Raw genomic sequence first — 19,240 nt, forward strand, 5'->3', positions numbered from 1 at the left:
ACACCTCCCTGGGGAGCCTGTTCCAGTGTCCAGCACCCTATGGGTGAAAAACATTTTCCTAATGTCCAACCTGACCCTTCACTGGCACATCTTCCTGCCATTCCCTCAGGTTCTGTTATTGTTCACCAGAGAGAAGAGATCAGCTCCTGTCCCTCCTCCCCTAAGCTGCGGGCTGTGATGATATTCAACGTTTTCATTTTATTTGGAGCAAGTATGAGTTTAAACCTTACAAAATTCACAGGCAATATGCCCATTAGCAGGATAATAAATAGCATTGAGAATGGGAGAGTTGCAAAAAGCTGTCTGGACTTTTTGCTGTCTCCTTTCAAATAAAATGTTTTCTTACATATTTCTTAATATATTAAGAATAATTTATTATATTTATTATTATTTATATTATTATTATAATGTTCTACAAGGTTGTACCAGCAGGACAAGCGGGAACTGCAGTGTCCAGGAGAGGTGTGATGCTGTACCAAGAGGTTACTGTGGTCTGCGGAGATGCAAGCAGGAGGAGTGAAGATAAGAATACAAGCCCTTTTTTTTTTTTTTTTTTTTTTTAATATCTCTGTACATGTTTTTTCACTAAAATGCAATCTCCAGTTCTGCTGTGTTCTCAAAAGGGCATTTAAAACCTGGGGAGGTCATTAAAAAGATTCAAGGGCAGAAGAAAAAAAAAATGCTAGAGCATGGGAAACATAAAGAGCTCAGTCTGTTTAACTTGTCAAAAAATACTGAGATGACTTGATAACAGTGCGGAAGAGCCTTTATAGCGAGAACACAAAGCAGCCCCTGCAGTGGAGAAGGGCGTTAGAAAAACTGATGGCTGAAAGCTGAAACCAGGCAAACTTAAGTCACATCTTTAAATGTCGGGTAGTAAAATAAACTGCACAGGCAAATGGCAGATTCTTCATCTCTTGATATCTTCAAATCCAGAGTGGATGGCTTTTTTGGAAGGTATTCTTTAGCCAAACATAAATTGTTTGGCTGAGCAGAACAAAATCTAAGCGCCTGTCAACGCAGAAAACTTGGCAAAGTGGTTGGTCCCTTCTGGCTCCTGGCGTCTGCAAGGTGCTGCATGTCTCCAGCCTGGGTATTTGGGCAAAAAATTTCTTCTTCTCAAGGTCATTCCAAAGTAGAATCTGCTATTCAGCTGCGTGTTGCACTGTATTCTTGAGCAGATGCTTAAGCTTTGCTGTTTACTGCTTAATTGGAAAAGGTGCAGAAAATAAATCTGGTGACACCACAGAAAACATCAGTGCTACTCTTACTTGTTCCAGATACTACTAACAATTAAATAAAGACAAATGGTTTTGCCGGGCAACACCCTCACAGAGGCAAATCATCTGCCCCCTTGATTTGCAAAGCTGTTGAAGCACAAGATTTTGGGTAAGGGAGGAGGCACAGCCCCTGTATGATGCTCCACACTGGGCAGAGAAGGTTGTTCTTGGGTGACTGTGGCTTGTGAAATGGTTTTGGTCCCCAGGCAAGCAGTGCAGCTTCGTACATGTTTATTTCCTTTCCAGGTGTGCCATTTCTGATCCACCCATCCCTCCCAATGGAGGGGGTTAAAACACTGTATTTTTGTAATGTGCTGACTGTGGGTAAAGTTTGACTAAAGGTTTTAAGGGTGTGATTTAGTGTCCCATTTCTGATGGCATCTCTCGTGCTTATGTCCATCTCATCCTGTTTCAGTCTTGACTCTGGCTGCAGTGGTTCAGGAGCTTGCCTTTTTGACAAAAGTTTCCTCCCCTTCTGTTCAAGGGAAGCTTCTGACAAAAAGGAGACTGGAGGGGAAGAAGGCTGGAGAAACCTTTCTCTGGAATATGGGGAGATGGTTTGTGTGATGCAGCAGTTGCTCTGGATACCTGCCTGGAAGAGGAGAGAGGAATAAAGGATTCTTGTCTTCTAACTTCTTATGTTCCATAGTTTTTCCTTTATGTGTGTGTATATATATATATTTTTTTAAAATAAGAATATCCATGCATCATGGCTGTGAAAGCAATCAGGAATACTAGAAAACCACCCCCACGTAGGAAGCCAGCAGTGCAAAGCTGTGCATATGGTGCTACAGCTGAACTTGTGCTGCGCCAGCTGAATCGTCTCCGGTACAGTGTTCTGGCACTGCCCGTCTTCACGGTGCCGCCTTTCCTTGTCTTTGGGCCCTTCTGCTTTACGTCATTAACTTTGAATCAGGAGATGGCTAATAGTGGGCAGCAAGCACCTTGGGTTGCTCTAATGCCCTGCTCTGTCCCAGGCCTCTAGTTTATTGCCAGATGTTGGTGCATAATCTTCTAAGTATGAATGTCTCCAGGCATTAGATTGGGGAAATAAGAGTTGTGGTTTGGTTTTGTTTTGTTTTTTAAAGCAGATGGGCAACAGGGCATTTTTGTTTCTTACATTTGTCATTTGCTGCTTTGATTCTGCCTACCAAGGCTCTCATAAGGACTAACCTTAAAGGCGCAGAAGGATGTAGATGACTAAAAGATCGTTTGTGGAGGCGAATGCGAGACAAATGAAATGGACCATCAAGTCTGCCCGCAAGGCTGTGGGAAGCTCTCTGAGAGGAGCCCAGAAACCCCGTCAGAGGATCCAGCAAAGCTGCACAAGGCTTGGAGGAGGTGCAGCGAAGGGAACCGCTCTGCAGCAGTTGGCAAGTCAGGCCATTTCAGGAGGCGCTGCTTTTGTTGGTGTCTATATTATTATTCTTGCCTGGAGGTTTGGATTTTGAACGCATGTTAAAAATGTTTTGCGTTTGTGTGACTTCCTGATTTATACAATGTGCTCCGTACATTGCTGCAGGCAGGCAGACAAATACAAACCGTAGTTAATGTTAACCCAGAACATGCGTATTCTCTCCTCTTGGCCCACAGGGACGTGCACACACATGCTGCACCGTACGTGGGGACAGCAGCTGGTGCAGAGCCCTGGGGCCAACACGTTTACCCAATTGGAAACCTCATGATACCAGAGGAAAAGGGACTTTATAGCTGTATTTATTGGAGAATTTTTGTCTCTGCGTTTCAGCGTAGGTATAATTTGAGAAGCAGGATAGGAAGCATTTCTGATATCTTACAGATTTTTTTTTTTTAAGTGCCTTTTCACACAAGATCTAACAAGAAGTATTTTAGGTCAAGCGGCTTGCTAGTCAACGTTCTGTGTATTTTAGACAGGTTCTTACAGATATCCTCATGTTTCCAAAGTAGTTGGGAAAGACTTGTTTTCTTTAATATTTGGGGATCCTGAGTTCTCTGGACCCAGTCGTCAGGTCATTTCTTTTCCAGGGGTGGCATTCAAAAAGCTGGTGGCTTTCTGAGAGCACCCTGGGTCAGAGGTTTGTCACCTGGATCCAGGTTAATGGCCGGGCATCGTTAAAGGATTTAGATCATTCCAAAAACTTGTAGCAGATGCGTTTCAGGATGAGTGCTGCTGTATGTGGGATGAAATCTGGAGCTTCCTAACACTAGCTAAAGCAATTAATAGTCATGGTATTCATTACATATTCATTACATAACGTGGTTTGTTCTGAGCAACAGGCCACTCGAGATGGAGGATGAAAATAGCAGCTGTTCATTTCGGAGGGCTGAGCCTCTGCGGGCTGCACCCTGGAGGAACCACAACCTACTTAATTCCCTTTGGACTGTGGCCAAGGGCATCTGCAAAGGGAAATAGTCCTCTCTGGGGTGTTCTGCTGCTGGTGCCTTTCCAGGTGCCACCAGGGAACATTTTGGCCGTGCCCAGCCATTCCCCTATGGCCCGTCTGGGAGGGATCCTGCCTTCACATCACCTCTGGCCTTTTCCTCGCGTCTACTCCCTTGATGGGACCTGCCGCTCCACACAATCCGAGACAGCAACATGGGATTTAGGAGATGTTTTGAGGCGCGGGCAGGCCGTATGCCTTGGCTCTGCTCGTGGGTGCTGCCGTGACCCCAAACCGAGCAGCTCCACGTTTAGCCAGCTTGTGGGCCTGTGTGCACCTGCGCGCCGGGCATAATTAATTGGTACAAATGGTCGGAGCAGGTGGGGTGGTATGTGCATCTTGGGTTTCTGCTGAGCTCTGGCTTGCCGGAGCACTGGGTTGGTTCCAAAGGTGGCTGGGAGCTGCTGATGAAGCAGGACTGAGTAACGAAACGCTGCGTGAGGGCAAAATGCTGCCTGGGTGCCAGGCCTGAAAGACCTCCTCTGCTTCTCCTTGACTCTGTCATGGCAAAAGGCTGTGTTAGCAATAGCTGACTGTCTGTTCTCCCTTTTTGTTCCTAGATGGGGATGGTCGGAGACTGAAAGGAGCCATCCAGAGGAGCACAGAAACTGGGCTGGCTGTGGAAATGCCCAGTCGGACCGTCCGTCAAGCCAGCCACGAGTCCATTGAGGACAGCATGAACAGCTATGGATCGGAGGGAAAGTGAGTCGTCAAAAGGGAGCTGGGTAATCCCTTGTGGGGTGCACTGTTCTTCTTACACTTACTAATTTATGTCCAGCCTGATAGACGATGTATTTGTCTGACTTTCTTATGCTACAGGTGTACTGCCCGCTCAATTCGAGTAGAGTGGATCTTTCTGTCTGCATAGCTGGCACATACTCTAGCTCTTTATGTACTTTTTTTTAGTTTCCTCATTATTCTGAGCTGAAGCAGATTCAGGGTGAATAGCTGAGGCTCATTACTGGTAATAAATTGTAAGCCGATATTCTTTAACGTTGCACAATAGCTGTCCATCTTCCTTATTTCAAAATAGCCATTTAGTTTGGGGGAAAAAAAAGAACTCTGAAGGTGATGAAAAGGATGCAAGTAGCAAAATAATCTTTCTGATATCAAAATACATATTTAGAAGCCTGTATATACCTTTGGTAACAAGCTTTCTTTTGTTTCATCTGAGTTAGTGTTCTAAAAGAATGTATTCTAGAAGGTTTTTTTGACTCTAAGAAAAGTTACACCACATTTTGCTGCACTCAGGCTTTATACCAGAATGCAAAGCAGGGTATCCTTAGGCCAGAACTTTGAGGGCTGACTTGTCTCCAGTTCTCATTTTTGTATTTCCATTATTAGAAGCCATATATGGAGATAATCATCATTTCATTACGATGACCATTCATGGGAATCTTTGGGGGCGAAAAAAGCCCAGTATTTAAAACCAGAGGCAATATATACCATCAGATTCTGTGCTTCTAGGTATGAGGCCAAAATGTTTATATACCTAAAACATGCTCTGTTTAAGCCAAGTACCACACTTGGCATCTCTCTGTACACTCTCTCTAGTCCTACGTGATATTCCAAGTACATTGTGCTACTAAAATGCTAGGATAGTCCAAAGGCGCTCTCAATTAACGTGATTCTGGTGTTAAATAAGTAACAGGCTGTAAATTAAGAGAGACTTTCTTTAGCTTTAGAAGTAGGCTAATCCTGGAAAGGCATTGCAGATCTGTGCTGAAGGTTGGAAATAGTAATGAGGCACAGGCTGCGACAGCAATCTTGTCACTCCAAAGCTGTGATGTACCTTGTCTCTTCTGTGAGTTGCTGTCTCCGGGGAAATATTCCTGCTACACCAGCACAGTCCTGTGGCTTGGAGTTCTGCCTCCTCTATGAGATGCACAGGATTGGTGATTAAGTTCAGTCCCTTGGCAATGTGGGACAAGAATCCACTTTCATGCAGAGTCAAATTCTTTCCTTTTTATATTTACATAGCTTACCCTACTGGGAAAGGGGTATAATTCTACAACAGGTCTGTGTCCTGTCATCATATATGCTGGCTGCTTTGGTTGGGCTTTCTTGGAGTAAGAATTTTTCTGCCAACAAAATATTGCACCCGTACAAGCACTGTTTTATCCTGAAGGCAGGCGGCATGTATCTTATCAGCTCAACAAAGAAAGAAAAATTCTGTCTTGCAATCCGAATGTCTTTATTAGAACAAGTCTAACATTTGGTATTCCAACCCCGAACGCTCTCAGAACATCCTCGCCAGCCCCTCTGCCAGTGACGGACAGTTTCTCCTCTTAATTCTTGGAGAAGTGTGCTGTTTCCTGGGTGCTTTGTTCCTAGGTGGGATAATTGATCTCCTCTGGGAGGCTGGTGGGAATTGCAGCAAATCTGTCTGAGCTGCAAGTGATAAGCAAACAGGGCTGAGAGTACAAAGAGCTAAGAGGGCTCTCTTCTCTTGGAACATGGTGGGAGGGGAACTTCTCTGCTTTCTTTTCCTGCAGCAAAGAAAGGAATTGTTTGGGGAATAGCTCCAAGAGACAGAAATGTGTTCTCCTAAATCAGATTTCTCTTGACCTCTCTCGCTTTCTGTAGCTGTGTTCCCAGGGAGGCAAAATGAAGATTTATATGACTGTGTTAGCAGTGGCAAGTTTATTTTCTTTTTTTAATGTTGGGGATAGCTTGAGCTATCTGCATCTGACTGATGCAGATGCTGCTAGATCCGAGACAGTTTTCAGCACTGAGTGTCAAAAACTGGGTTTTCAGCAAGATGACATTACCCTAGTTCTTCCTACCCATGCATCTCTTCAGTATGTTCACACTGGGAAGAAAGTGGATTCAAAACCTCATCTTCCAAAAGCTTGGGCTTGTTTCCCAAGTTCAATATGTTTTCCTAATCCTTTTCAATTTAAGGATAAAAAGGACAACTTCCAAAGGTGGCACACTGAAATGATCAAAGATTTGGTGAAATTTTGCTGCAGAAGGCCTTAAATACCTGTTCTCAGTCATACAGCCATGCTTTTAAAAGGTTTGCATGTTTGTTGTGATGAGCTGGCTGCAGGGAGTTACAGCTGCTCAGTGCCAGTGCAAAGCATCGCAGTCGAAGAATTTTCTGTAGTGCATGATTCTGAGCAATGCTGCTTTTTGTTTGAATAGCAGAGTGCATGGAATCCACGGGGGTTTTTTTACAGAGAGGCTTGTTCCATAGGGCTGTACTTCTCAGATATGCTAGGCCTTCCTTCAAGAAAATATTCTCTTGAGGGTTTTACCTGGTGATGAAGTATACTGAAGATTAGCTGGTCTAAAGGATGTGTCTACTGGAACTGAAGCTCGTGCGCAAGCCAGTGAGTGCCAACAATGTCAATACGCTGCTCCATTTAATTTTTTGCTATACAAGAAGTCCCCCAGCTATATTACCCAGCTTTTATACTGCACAGTGGTTGTGCTCCAGTGTAGGAAATTAATGTAATAAAACTCAATGTGAGAGCTTACGGAAGGGAAAGGTGATATTTATTCTAAACAAAGCTGTTTTCAGTCATTCAGGCCTCTGGGTTTCGCTCACTTGTGCTCTGAGCTCCCCGGGCAGGTGCTGCGGCCAGGCTGAGCTGCCGGGGGACCAGCAACACCCTCTGCCAAACCTTCACCCTGTCCTCCGAGTTGTTCTCCACAACCGACAAGCTCTGGGAATGGTTTTTTTACACTTTCTAGGACTTGTCTGTTATTATGGGGTGATCTCTCACCTCAGGGTCTTGGTTTTTTTTGGCTTTCGTAGATCCTAAGCAGTGCCGCTGCCTTTATGTTCTCTTGTTTGGGGGATATTTTTGGCTGTAGTCTGCCTCCAGACAGGCTGTGGAAGTGATGTGCTCTAACTCTGTCCTCCCCCTGTGGTCAGAGGACAGGTTTGCTGCTGGCAGGTTGGTTGTGCTTTCACACACACAGATGTTTCCACTTGTAATTCATCCAGACCAGTCTCGGTACTGGTTACAAACCTCTACAGAAGTGGGTATTTTATTCTATGTATGTATTTAAAAACCTGCATGAGAGGGCAGTTACCCCTTGTAGCAGGTGCATATCAGGCAGTCTCAGGACACCAAGATTACTGCAAGGATAAAATTCTGAATATAGGAATAGCTCACAAACAAACCCTTGAGCTTTGACAGGGATCTCCAGCTCCATCCTGGCTCTTGCACAACATACATCTTGTTTTGGTTGCGTTTTGCTGCGACTGCACGAGACCGTGTGCAGTGTTCAGAAGGCAAGAGATTCTGGACTTATGTGTAACTTACTCCTGCCAACCACTTTCCTTTCTGAAAATGGAGCAGAAAGACAAAAATGGAGCTGGAACAAAAGACCACTAGCTACCATAGTCCCTAATAAGTGGTACTTGTCAGCTTTTTTGTTCTTGCTGGCTACTGCTGAGATGATTAAGTTATGGAGAGCTAAGGTGATTTTTACCTTAGAAAAGCACAGCAGGTGATGAGTAGCAAAGACTTAGAGGATTATTCTTGTATTATCTGAGATGAGTCTGCCTGTCCAGCAAGGAATCATCTCGTTGTTAGCCAAATCATCTCTCTTTTCCCATTGTGAGGGCAGCGCCAGGCTGAGCCCGGCGTGAAGCCACCGCTGTGGCGAGGGCTGGAGGCAGAACACAGCCTGGCACGCGTGTGCCGGCAGCTCACGCCTCTCGGTTTTGCTCTGTTTTGTGATGGTTTTGCAAGCTCCGGCTTGTACCACTTATCCTGTCTGATGTGAACCAATGCTGGGACTTAGACCAGCAGAGCTGCCTGCCCTTCTCTGCTTCACTGTGGAGCAGTGACTAAAAGTGAGCTGGAGAAAATACTGGCCTGGCCATGTGAAGATTCACTTTCCTTCACCAAAAATTAGCCATCGTCGTTTAAGAATTACCAAAAGCCTTGATTCCCGAATGCATCGTTCAGGTGATTGATGTCATAGCTATTCACCAAATGTCTGTTTTTCAGTGTCCAAAGCCAGGGGACTTCTAGACTTTTTTATAGCAAATTATGTTTAGAGCTCTCCTTTTATCCAAGTCCTTTTGAAGAAATATAATGAAATGTGCTGTTAATACAGTCCAAGCTATAGGAAATCAAGGCGTTCAGAGATGCAAACCAGGAAAGGCACGGGGATTGTTTCTGCAATATGCCAAGAAATTAGTCAACCCGTTCAGCACCAGCACATTTTTTTTGTGCCATTAATCTTGACCAGCACAGCTCAGAGAGGATGCAACCTTGAGAGCTGCAGTTACAGCAGTAAATACAGTGAATCCCACTTCAGCAGCCTCTTGGGAACAGGCAGTATTGCTCTCTGAAGGCAGGTAGCTATCTTTTATTCAACGCGTCTGAGATGACTTGTGATTGCTAAAAACGGAGTTAGGCTGGTGAGGCGGGGAGGGGAATGGGGGAGGTCTTTGTACATAATTCATTGCACGGTTTTTATAGCTCCGTTTAGGTGGCAGGATTCATAGAGCAGACGGAACCGGCTACACGAGCGGAGTACAGTGTGTTACAGCACATAAGACAGCACGTCACGGTGCTAAAAACGCTCCGGAAAGTGGAGTGCCCGGGAGAGAAGCGGAGCCGGTTGCGAGGCAGAGCAGGTTGTGCGGGCGGTGGGGTGAGGATGGGTTTGGGTCCCGTGGGGATCGCAGCTCACAGAAAACCTCCCCAGCCAACGTGAAGGTTCCTGCGTTATTCACATCGACTCTGACAGGGTAAGGGACTGTGCGCCCAGTCCCCTGACAATACAGTCAGGTGCATATTGCATTAATAATTCCTCATGTGCACCGTGAATATTTTAAAGATTGGGGCAGTGGACGTTAAATTAACCAGTTATGCCATCCTCCTTAGCTGATAGATATCTACTTGGCTTCCGCGTGTAAGATGCGATTTAAAAGAGCTTATCGTGCAATATGGATGAGTGTGATTGTAATACAGAACATTCCTGCTCCCTGAAATTGGAGTTCTGATGGTGTAGTTTTTGGTTTGTTTGGGTGTTTTTAATGCTCAAATAAAACTGTCAAATATGGTATCAGTCTCAGAGGAGACTTCCCCTCCCTTTCTTTCTTCTGGATGAGGGAAGCCTGTGTTGCTGTCCCAGTTTTTAAAGACAGAGCTGGAGAACTTCGCTATATAGGCATATAGCAAATCTGTTAGTTCAGCTGTGCAAGTCAAACCATTCAGTTGCATGGCTGTGTTTAGGCACCTTGCTTATTAATTGCAACTTTGTGTGCTAAGAGGACAAAAAAAAAAGGTGCCTTTTAGAAAATATTTACAAGAACAGAACAATAATTTCTGAACTCTGGCCCCAGACACATCCCATGTACATCCTGGGCACGGTGGGCACCTCTCTTTAAGAGTGTGTCAGCTCTAAAGGCTCGAATCGATGGCAAATAGGCGGTTTTGTGGATAGTGCAAATAAATCCATGAAAAGCACAAGGCAAAATGTTATCTTCTGAAAATAGCTGCTCTCTGGGTGTGCTGGGGGTGGCTCCGGCTTCACCACCCCCCACCTGGCTGAACCCACAGCAGTGCAGCTCGGCAAAAACCAAGTGTGATAGAGAGACAGTAGTGGGGATTTGGTTCAAGGAGGGGACACACAAAGTCCCCCTCTTCTTTACAGAGCTCCTCGATAAAGGAGCCACACTCAGCCTGCGAAGGGAGGAGATGAACACCTCGCTCTGCATTTATTCTGCGTGGACACGGCAGCGAGTGTGTGGCCATTACAAGTAGGTACAATTGAGACCAGTCCCAAAGTGTTGTAAGTTAGAATTAAAAAGTACTGTATCGAGGGCAAAAGAAAGGAAGTAGGTTGGTCTGTGCTGCCAATCGATAACTCACAAATGGTGTTGAGGATTTACGTGCAAAGAGGAAGGACTGGAAAAAGATTTGGAAGGAAAAAGTAAAGCAACGCACAGGAATAAATTACTCAGGGAGGTATTTTAAGAACAGGTCAGACAAGCAGCTGTCACAAATGATGTAGAATAAAGCTGCTCTGGCCTTGGACCTGGGTGTGGACTCAGTGACCTGTGGATGTGCCTTCTTGCCATATTTTCTGCGAGTTTTGCAAGGTTTTGACAAGCCGATTCTGCAGCAGCTTGCAGCAGCATAATGGTATACCTGGCATCCAGATCCCCAGAAGCAATTTAAAAATAGCTTTAGAAAAGAGGTCAGACAAACTCCGCGTGGACAGGAAAAGAAATTAATGATACATTTTCCCTAAACGTGTCTGTGCTGCTCCATGCTCTGCATGCTAATGCGCAGCGGGCGGCGGGGGTGCGGGAGAGGCTGAGCGGAGCCGCATGTATGGCATGAGAGGGATCGGCACGGAGGCTCTGAATTGCTTCGTACCGTTTTATATTGAAATCGGCATTGCCCGTCTAGGCACTCAAATCCTGATCAGCTTCCAAGCGAGCTTTGAGAAGCCGGTTCTCTATTCAAATAGATCTGAAGAAAAGTGACCTTGCTGTGGAGGAACCAACTGCTCGATGCTTCGCATGTGCAGGCGAGGGACATGGATATTTGGGTGGGTTGGGAAATGCTGCTGCCTTGAAGAGAAGCTGACAAAGAGCCTTTAAGCCCCTCTTAAATTATGCTACAGAGGACAGATTTCATATGCCCTGACCTACAGCGTGCAACACAGGAGCGCAGTCTTCAGAGACTAAATAATCAGGATTATGAATGTTGTGTTTAAAAAGACGAACATCTAGGCAATTTCAGCCTGGGTTTGAGCAAATGGTGCCTCAGATGAAGTGAACACGCAGTTTTATTCTGCATATAGACGTGTCATGAAAGAAATAAATATTTTATGCAGTCCTGTTTTTTTCATACAGTCAGGAAGGGTGATCAGGTCCCTGTTCTGCACGGGGGCAGTGTCAGGACATGGTTGGAGCTGCTGCGCTGGGCTCAGGGCTCTGCCCGTCCCGCAGCCTCCAGCCCGGTGTCAGCGTGGCCTTGTCTCCCTCTCGCGGGTGTCCACACGACTGCAGCAAGAGCACTTGTCCCCTTCTGTCCCCAGCTGTGCCTGCGCTGCGGTGCGGAGGTGTCCCCGCCAGCTGGCTGCTGCGCCAGGGACAGGTTTGGCTTAGAAACAGCTGTTTTATCCATGTGTCTGAAACGGGGTTTGCAGCTTGTGCTGAGCCTGGAGGTGCAGGTGGTGCCTGTGCCAACGAAAATTAACGTTCGTATGGGTTTCTGCTGTTGCTGCTCCGCATTAGTGGGCTCGGAGACGCCGGGACCGATGGTGTCCAGTGTTGTCCTGCTCTGCATCCTCACTCACAGCCCAGGGCTGTGTCTGCAGCTCCTCCTGCAACGTGTCCTTTGTTTGTCCTTGACACCCTGGAGGTCTCGCTGCTCTCCCTGTGCCTTCAGGTCGCTAACAGAGTCACATTCAACTTACAACCAATTCCCCAGCAAAATCCGTAAGCTTTAACTTCATTAAAATCACCCTCATTCAGCTGCGGCAAAGCAGAGCACGTGAATCGTGATTAGTGAAAGCAGAGGGCCAGAGAAGAGAGAATTAATTTCTCTTTCCTGTTCAAAAGGCTGCGCTGCCCTTGCTCAGAGGACAATTCGTGCCCTTTAGACAAAAGGCTGATGAGTGTCACCTGTTAATCTGCTCCGTGCGCGGCTGTTTGTCAGGTCGCGGTGGCCCCGCCGCAGCCCCGGCCCCCAGGGCACTGCTGGTTGTGACAGTTGGTTTTTTGCAAGTCAGCTGCAAAACGCCCCCACTTTATTCCTCCAGCTATTTTTAGCACTTCTTTTCAAATTGCAATTAGAAAAAAACGCACAAACATCTCGTATTGGTGATAACCAGGTTGTAGGGATTTCTCCCGCTAAGGGACAGGCATGTTTGGCGATGGGCTTTCCTGGCCCGCCTGCTGGCTGTCACCCGGGATGGAGCCGCCGCTGTCACCTGCGGCAGGTCCCTTCAGGAGCACGTCTCCCTGCCAGCGCACCCAGTGTGCGGGTTCAGCTGGAGAGCTGGTTGCTGGATCAAGGGCAGGTGAGAAACACCTCTTTTTTTTTTTTGCAGAAATTGGGCAGGAAAAATCCGCTGAGCGTGCAGGAGAGGGCTCTTGGGAGCACCAGGGCTGTGTTTAAAGACCTGAAAGAAACCACTGTTGTGCCTGGAGCTCGTTTCCTCCCTGCTTCAGCTGCGTGAAAAGCAACTGAGTGAACGGGGCGGGTCTGTCCCACCGATCTCAGAACCAAACCGTACACAGCCCTCTCACCTCGGCATCTCAGCTTCTCTCCAAGCACTTGACAGACAGAGCTCAATGAGATGGATTTGAGCATCCTAAATTTAGCTGATGCAGCTAAATGGTTCCTGCTGTTTCTAATTCACATGCGTTCTAAATTTTCGCTGTTTTATTTTCCCCTTCCCTCTCCTCTCTAGGGAGAAGCAATGGATTTCTTGGAGGTGGCTTATGATTTTTCCAGACAAAAATTGTTTCCATTCCAGGGTTATTGGCAATACCCAAATTTACGTCCAGGAATTGGTCAAAGCCGAGGAGCCTGATGTAAAGCTGCTGCTTCTAATGTCTAATAAAGTAGCCTCTGAAGGTCAGCCTCTGTGCAACGTAGCAGTCAGTCCTGCCGGCTAATGGCATAATCTATTAAAGAATTAATTCCCTATATTCTCCCTTCCCAGTCAAATATAACAACAACAGGGGACGTTAACTATTTCACCTAATACTGACTTCCATATAGTGCTAGTAAACCTATTAATTGAGCCTGTTATCCAAACTGCTGGAGTCTTGACCTTGGCCTGTGTTTTTAAGCGGGTTTTTGCTGTTTTCTCTCGAGATCACAAAGCAGCAGCAGTTTCATTCGAGCAGCGGCTCGACTGCTCCCCTTGTGATGGTCTGTGCTCGGGGCACAGCCCCACAGCGACATCCTGCCCCCTCACTGGAATTTGCACTGTTCATCACTTCGGGGTCATCCCGAGCCCTCTGAGTCCTGCATCTGTGCGGAGATAAGGGCAACGCTGGCTTTGCTGGGAACACTTCCAGTTGCTGTTGGTTCACCTTTAGCCCAACAGCCCTTGTTCTTATGCTTTTTCGCGCTGTTCTTCATTCTCTCCTGTTTTGCTTCATGTTGGAGTATTGTTGATGTAGGCTGCAGCATCGGTTGCTCTGTTAGCAGATGATTTTATTTGCTCCTGAGCTGCCCCAGCCGCGGGGCAGAGCCTTTGGGAGCAGTGTGGCCCATGGGAGGGCTGAGCCGGCGTGGGAAAGCACAGGCAGATTCTCTCCATGTGTGTATCGGGCACAGGGAAATATTTGGCGTCAGCCTTCAGTGTGATTCTCTCCCCAGCAGGTAAGGGGAAATGGTCTGCTGGCAGGTTTTGGGAGTTACTTTGCGTGTTCCAGGGCCAGAAGGAGGGTTTCTCTTTGTTGTGCAGCGAGCAGAGTTTCTGTGGGCGGTTGTCCCCCAGATTTGAGTCCCCGTGGCAAGGAGGGATCCCTGGATGGCTCTGGGTGCGCTGCAGCCTCTCCCAGCGTTAGGCTTCGCTGAGTCCTGGGCTTCCCCTCCCCTGTCCTGGTCCTCAGCATCTTGTTAATGAGCCCAAGCATCTGTTTTGAGCGCAGCGGCGAACATTTCCCTGAAGGGCTGTGAGTTGTCTTGCCAGCTTGTTATTTACGTGCTGGTTCAGGTCACACACTCCCCAGGGCAGGAGTGAGACCTGAGCTTGGCTCATTTGTCTTCCATGAGTTGAGGAGAATAAAGCAAACATTTACCTTCTGGCTGATAGTCCATTCGTCTTTTACTGAATCTTAGGTCTTTCTCTGTCAGGTCACTTTTTTTTTTTTTAACTATTTTAGGTTCTCTAAGCACTAGTTTTCATCCTTTTTGACTTTCTATGGGCAGCTTAAAATGCCAGAGCCAGCAGGCGTGAGGAGTCTCTGGTCCTCCCTGGAACAGGACTCGCTTCTTCCCTCCTTGTATGGGCAAATCCTGAGCCTGATAAAACCCGTCTGGCTCCAGGCTCCCCCTTCCCCTCCTTTCCCCATCACATCTCCCCGTCCCTGCAGATTTACTGGCCCTGGGGCGGGCGGGCTGGCTGGCTGTCTGTGCACAATCCAGCATCTCTGCCGTGATCCTGTCCTCGGGCTTTGTCCCATCAGGTTTGGCAGATGCCAGCTGGGCAATGGGGCAGGAATTGGGTGGCCCCATGGCTGCCCCTGTCCCTAGAATGGACGGTGGCACTGGGGATGTGCCTTGTGCCCTTGAGGAGTCGGTGACACTTAAAACCAAGAAAAATCTTCTCTGTAATTAATGCCAGTTATAAATCCTGCTTTTTCTGTTGTATCTCAAAAATATCACCTGGAGTGCTTGTGCAAACAGTGGATTCAGAGTGAAAAAACACCCAACCAGGGGAAATCCACCCGGTGCAGAGCCCTTCCCAGGCTGATCTTCCAGCCACCCTCATCCCTTTTCACATAGGTGACACCTGTAAAGAGCTCAAGGGCAGATTTTCGGTGCCGATGGCTCAGCAGCTCCCTGTGTAGCAGCGATAACCAGGTTTCTCAAAGAGCCGGGTCAGCACGGAGGGGAGGTGCGGTGCTCCCTGGAAAACTCTGGCCATTTAATTCGGTGTCCCCGTCACAGCGAGCTGAGCCACCCTGTGAACCTGTCACAAGGACATGTGCTAGTGACATGTCCCTTCAGTCACACGGGCGGCGAGATGCTGAGGTGTGTGTGTTGACTTCCTCACCCGAATAAATAAATATTCCCATGGGGATGAGACCAGGTCTGCAAATAGCTAATGAGAGCTGAAATCCCAACGTGAAATCAACGCTCTTCTGGCTGAATAAGGCTTAAAAAAAATTTCTTTTTTAAATGTAACTGGCTTGCAGGGTGGAATCAGTGAATGTTTGTGGCTGGCTCAGGCTGTATGAGAGCCCATGGTCCCAGCCCAGGGCTCCTCTGCGGCTTCGCTCCTACGCAACGCGTTCCAAGAAATGAATTTGGGCAGCAGGGAGCTGTATCCTGGCATGGGTCATTGTACCCTGCCAAGGACGTTTGGAAAAGTGCAGGGGGTTTGTAATTGTGCCGGATTCCAGCGTGCAGCAGCTCCCGGAGCCAGCGCCAAACCCGGCACGGTGGCGGGGGTACCCACCACAAAGCTCCTGACACGCGTTTCGGTCGCTGTGTCGTGGTTTGGCAGATGCCTGCAGGACAAATGTAGGTGTCGAATGGTGGCCTCGAGCCTCCTCCTTACCATTCTCAGCAGATTTTCCCCACAGCCTCCAAAAGAGCTGTGTAAATTAGGGTGCAACTGGGTAAATCTTGGTTTGTATCAGCGTACCACAGGGTTTGACCCTTTGGTGTTGCTTCACCCACACGAATGCAGTGAGCAGCACCTGTTTCTAGACCATCCTCAGGTGCCTGCTGAGTGGGTTTGGAAGCTCCCTCCCCCCCAACAGCTTTTGTTTTGCTGCGGCGACCGTGGCAGAGGCGCTGCTGGTGTTTGAGCGTGTTGTCCCTTTAGCCTTGCGCCCGTGCTCAGGTCCAGTGGTGGAACTGCATCAGGTCCAGTGGTGGAAGCAAGCGTGAAGACCACACGGTGGACGTGATGGACACGTCTGGGGTTGAGCGGTGGGAAATGGGGCCCTCTGGTCAAGAAGCAGACGCGTTGCTCTCTATGTGTATAAGAAAAAAACAGGGAATTGATTCTCCAAGGGGATTGATGCCAGCAGACTCTTATCTCGCTGCTCTAGATGCGTTATTTCCTCCTCAGAAATGAGGATTGGGAAGGGACAGCTACCAAGAGAGATCCTGTGAGATATGCCAAGAAACTGCACAGATTATAATGCTATCTGGAAGAGGTGACAGGCTGCATGAGAGCCTGAGAGGGCCGAGATTTTCCCTTACAGTTAGTTACAGTTAAACAAGTATTAACCAACTGGTGACTGCAACTATTACTGAGTTTGGGCTTTTTTTGTATGAGGAAAGGGATTTTAAAGGGATTCTATGTAACTAAACCGCCTGGAAATTTGTGAGTTTTGCAAGGGAAAAAGGCTTCCGTAGTTGTCATTCATTTCAAAGATATATTAAATCTGGTTCTTTTGTTGCTGGGTTTCTCTAAAATGCAAATTAACCGCTTGCTGAAATCTATTTCTTTTGCAGCTTGAATTTCAGTGGGGTCCACCTGGCGTCCGCGGGGCAGTTCAGTGACTTCCTGGGGAGCATGGGCCCCGCACAGTTTGTTGGGCGTCAGACCTTGGCCACCACCTCCATGGGTAAGGAACAGAAAGGCGTTAGGCAGCTTTAATTTAATCTTGAACCAGACTGCTTCTACCAGCTGCTTAATAACATGTCCAGCATCTGCTGCCCTCCCACTCCCTGGCTCTGTTTCTCTCTCTGTTAAATCGAGTAAGTTTGGCTGAAGGGGTTTGCCGATTTCTGCGGATGGGGTGTCAGTAGGCAAGCACCAGCTTTGTGCTTTCCTCATCACATCCAAAAGGCATAGACTAAGTAAAACGCGGCTAAAATCCTGAAAATGCATCCTGTGCTTCTTCACGGTTTTCTTGCTCTCTGAGGCCCACTGGGCTCTCTAAAGATTTTCTTATGCTCCACCATATAATTGCATTTTTCCAAAGCAGACTGTAATTCAAGGGGGTTCAGTTTGGGAGAAATGAGGAGGCTCGATGCTGCTGAAGAGTGTGAGACTAAGTCACCCAAGCCATGTTTCTCCTGAGTAGCAAGTGCTGGTACGAGGGGAAATGGCCTCAAGTTGACCAGGGGAGGTTTAGATTGGATATTAGGAAACATTTCTTCCTGGACAGGGCTGTCGGGCATTGGAACAGGCTGCCCAGGGCAGTGCTGGAGTCGCCAGCCCTGGAGGGGTTTAAAAGACATGTAGATGAGGCTCTTAAGAACATGTTTTAGTGCTGGAGTTAGGTTATGGTTCGAGTCAATGATCTTAAGGGTCTCTTCCAAACAAAACGATTCTATGATTCTGTGTTAGAGGGCTAACATTAGAGATTGCTTTTGAAAACGTGGGTTTGAATCACTCAGAGCTGCTCCAGAGAATGCAGGAGGAGATCGGGCACTCAGGGCCCACAGTTTGTTACAGCTTGTAGCAGGCATGACATGAAAATTGAGGGGTTTTTAACATTTTAGTAGCCCACAGACGTATTGTTTTCAGCGTCTTCTGTCTGTTTTTTCATTTTGGTTTAGGGGATGTGGAAATCGGCTTGCAAGAGCGCAACGGGCAGCTAGAAGTGGATATCATTCAGGCTCGAGGACTGACACCAAAACCCGGCTCCAAAACACTGCCAGGTAGTGTGCTTTGACCTCCTGAAGTAATTCACTGAGCCCCAGCCTCCTGTCATACTTGCGAACAGAGAAAACGTTAATTCCGCTTGGCTTCTGCAGGAATAAGCAGTCTGTATGCAGTATTGAAAATAAGGCTGGTTGAGCAAATCGTCTCGCTGCTCTAAATGCCTTCTTTAGAAATAGCTGAGACATGGCACTCTGTCTTTTCTAAAGTGAGCATGAAGATTCTTTCATATTTGACCATATTTATTTTTTCCAGCTGCTTACATCAAAGCTTACCTGCTAGAGAATGGCGTGTGCATTGCGAAAAAGAAGACAAAAGTGGCTCGCAAATCATTAGACCCTTTGTACAATCAGGTGTTACTGTTTCCTGAGAGCCCCCAGGGCAAAGTATTACAGGTAAGATGAGCAAGTCTCAGGTCTGCCACGCTGTCTCTTCCACCTCTGTTGGAAGATATTAAGTCTGGCAAGGGATCTGGATAATTACTATAGACGAGAAAAAGCCAATGTTTAATTGAACCAAATGCACTCAAATCTGAATGTAACAAATGGAAAGGGAAACGTTTTCTTCATACTCAAACTGATTATTATTTGACACCCTACCGGGTAACATGAGTGCCTACCAGGAAAAGGTTGATTTTTATGTTTTTTAATTATTTTTTCCTGCCCAGTTAAGGAGGTAGGTAGTACCTATAGGTGCTAAACAATCTTGCAGCATAGGTTGTCTTCTGCATTTACATGTATTCGGAGCACTCTGCTGTGGCCATCACCCAATCACATATCCTACCTTTAACTGCCTCTTTTCTTTTGCTGCCACACATTTTCTGCCACACTCTCATTTTCAGATCTGCATCTGTGTTTCCAGAGCAAATAGTGATTTGCATTGTTAATTCATACCTAAATCATTTCCATCCAATAAAGCCTGGCTAAAATCCCCTGGTAATACTGATGTAATTAACCTATGAGTTTCTGTTGCTTCCCTCCACTGGCATATGAATTGCCAGTTAACCTTCTCGTTAGTGAACTCTTCCTCATTTACCTTGATTAAAAGCATTTTCCTCTGTTGCAACGAGACAGAACATTTTTAGTTGAAATTGGGTGGGTCTGCCCTTGCCTTGCACGGTTTCCTTACCTGCTGCCTTGCTGCCAGCAAAGTCACTTATTCCAAGAGAATGACACAAGGAGCCTGGCTGTCTGGCAGTGGCCATGCCACCAGACAAACTTTCTGCGGTGGCTTGCTCCATCTCAC

The 19,240-nt window shown here is 47.0% G+C and overlaps 1 protein-coding gene across 2 annotated transcripts in view; it reads left to right on the forward strand.

The window, feature by feature from the left end:
* RIMS4 (regulating synaptic membrane exocytosis 4) overlaps nt 1-19,240 on the forward strand; it is a 57,308-nt gene that overhangs the window by 28,883 nt on the left and 9,185 nt on the right. Inside the window, exons 2-5 of one of the 2 annotated variants that reach the window (XM_065645589.1) lie at nt 4,261-4,402; nt 16,840-16,952; nt 17,893-17,994; nt 18,251-18,390. In XM_065645589.1, coding sequence (XP_065501661.1) covers nt 4,261-4,402; nt 16,840-16,952; nt 17,893-17,994; nt 18,251-18,390 — 497 coding nt within the window. The remainder of the gene's footprint in view (nt 1-4,260; nt 4,403-16,839; nt 16,953-17,892; nt 17,995-18,250; nt 18,391-19,240) is intronic. The other variant, XM_065645588.1, reaches the window with a different exon arrangement.

The sequence above is a fragment of the Caloenas nicobarica genome, chromosome 15, assembly GCF_036013445.1.
Source record: "Caloenas nicobarica isolate bCalNic1 chromosome 15, bCalNic1.hap1, whole genome shotgun sequence".
NCBI classification, from domain to species: Eukaryota; Metazoa; Chordata; class Aves; order Columbiformes; family Columbidae; genus Caloenas; species Caloenas nicobarica.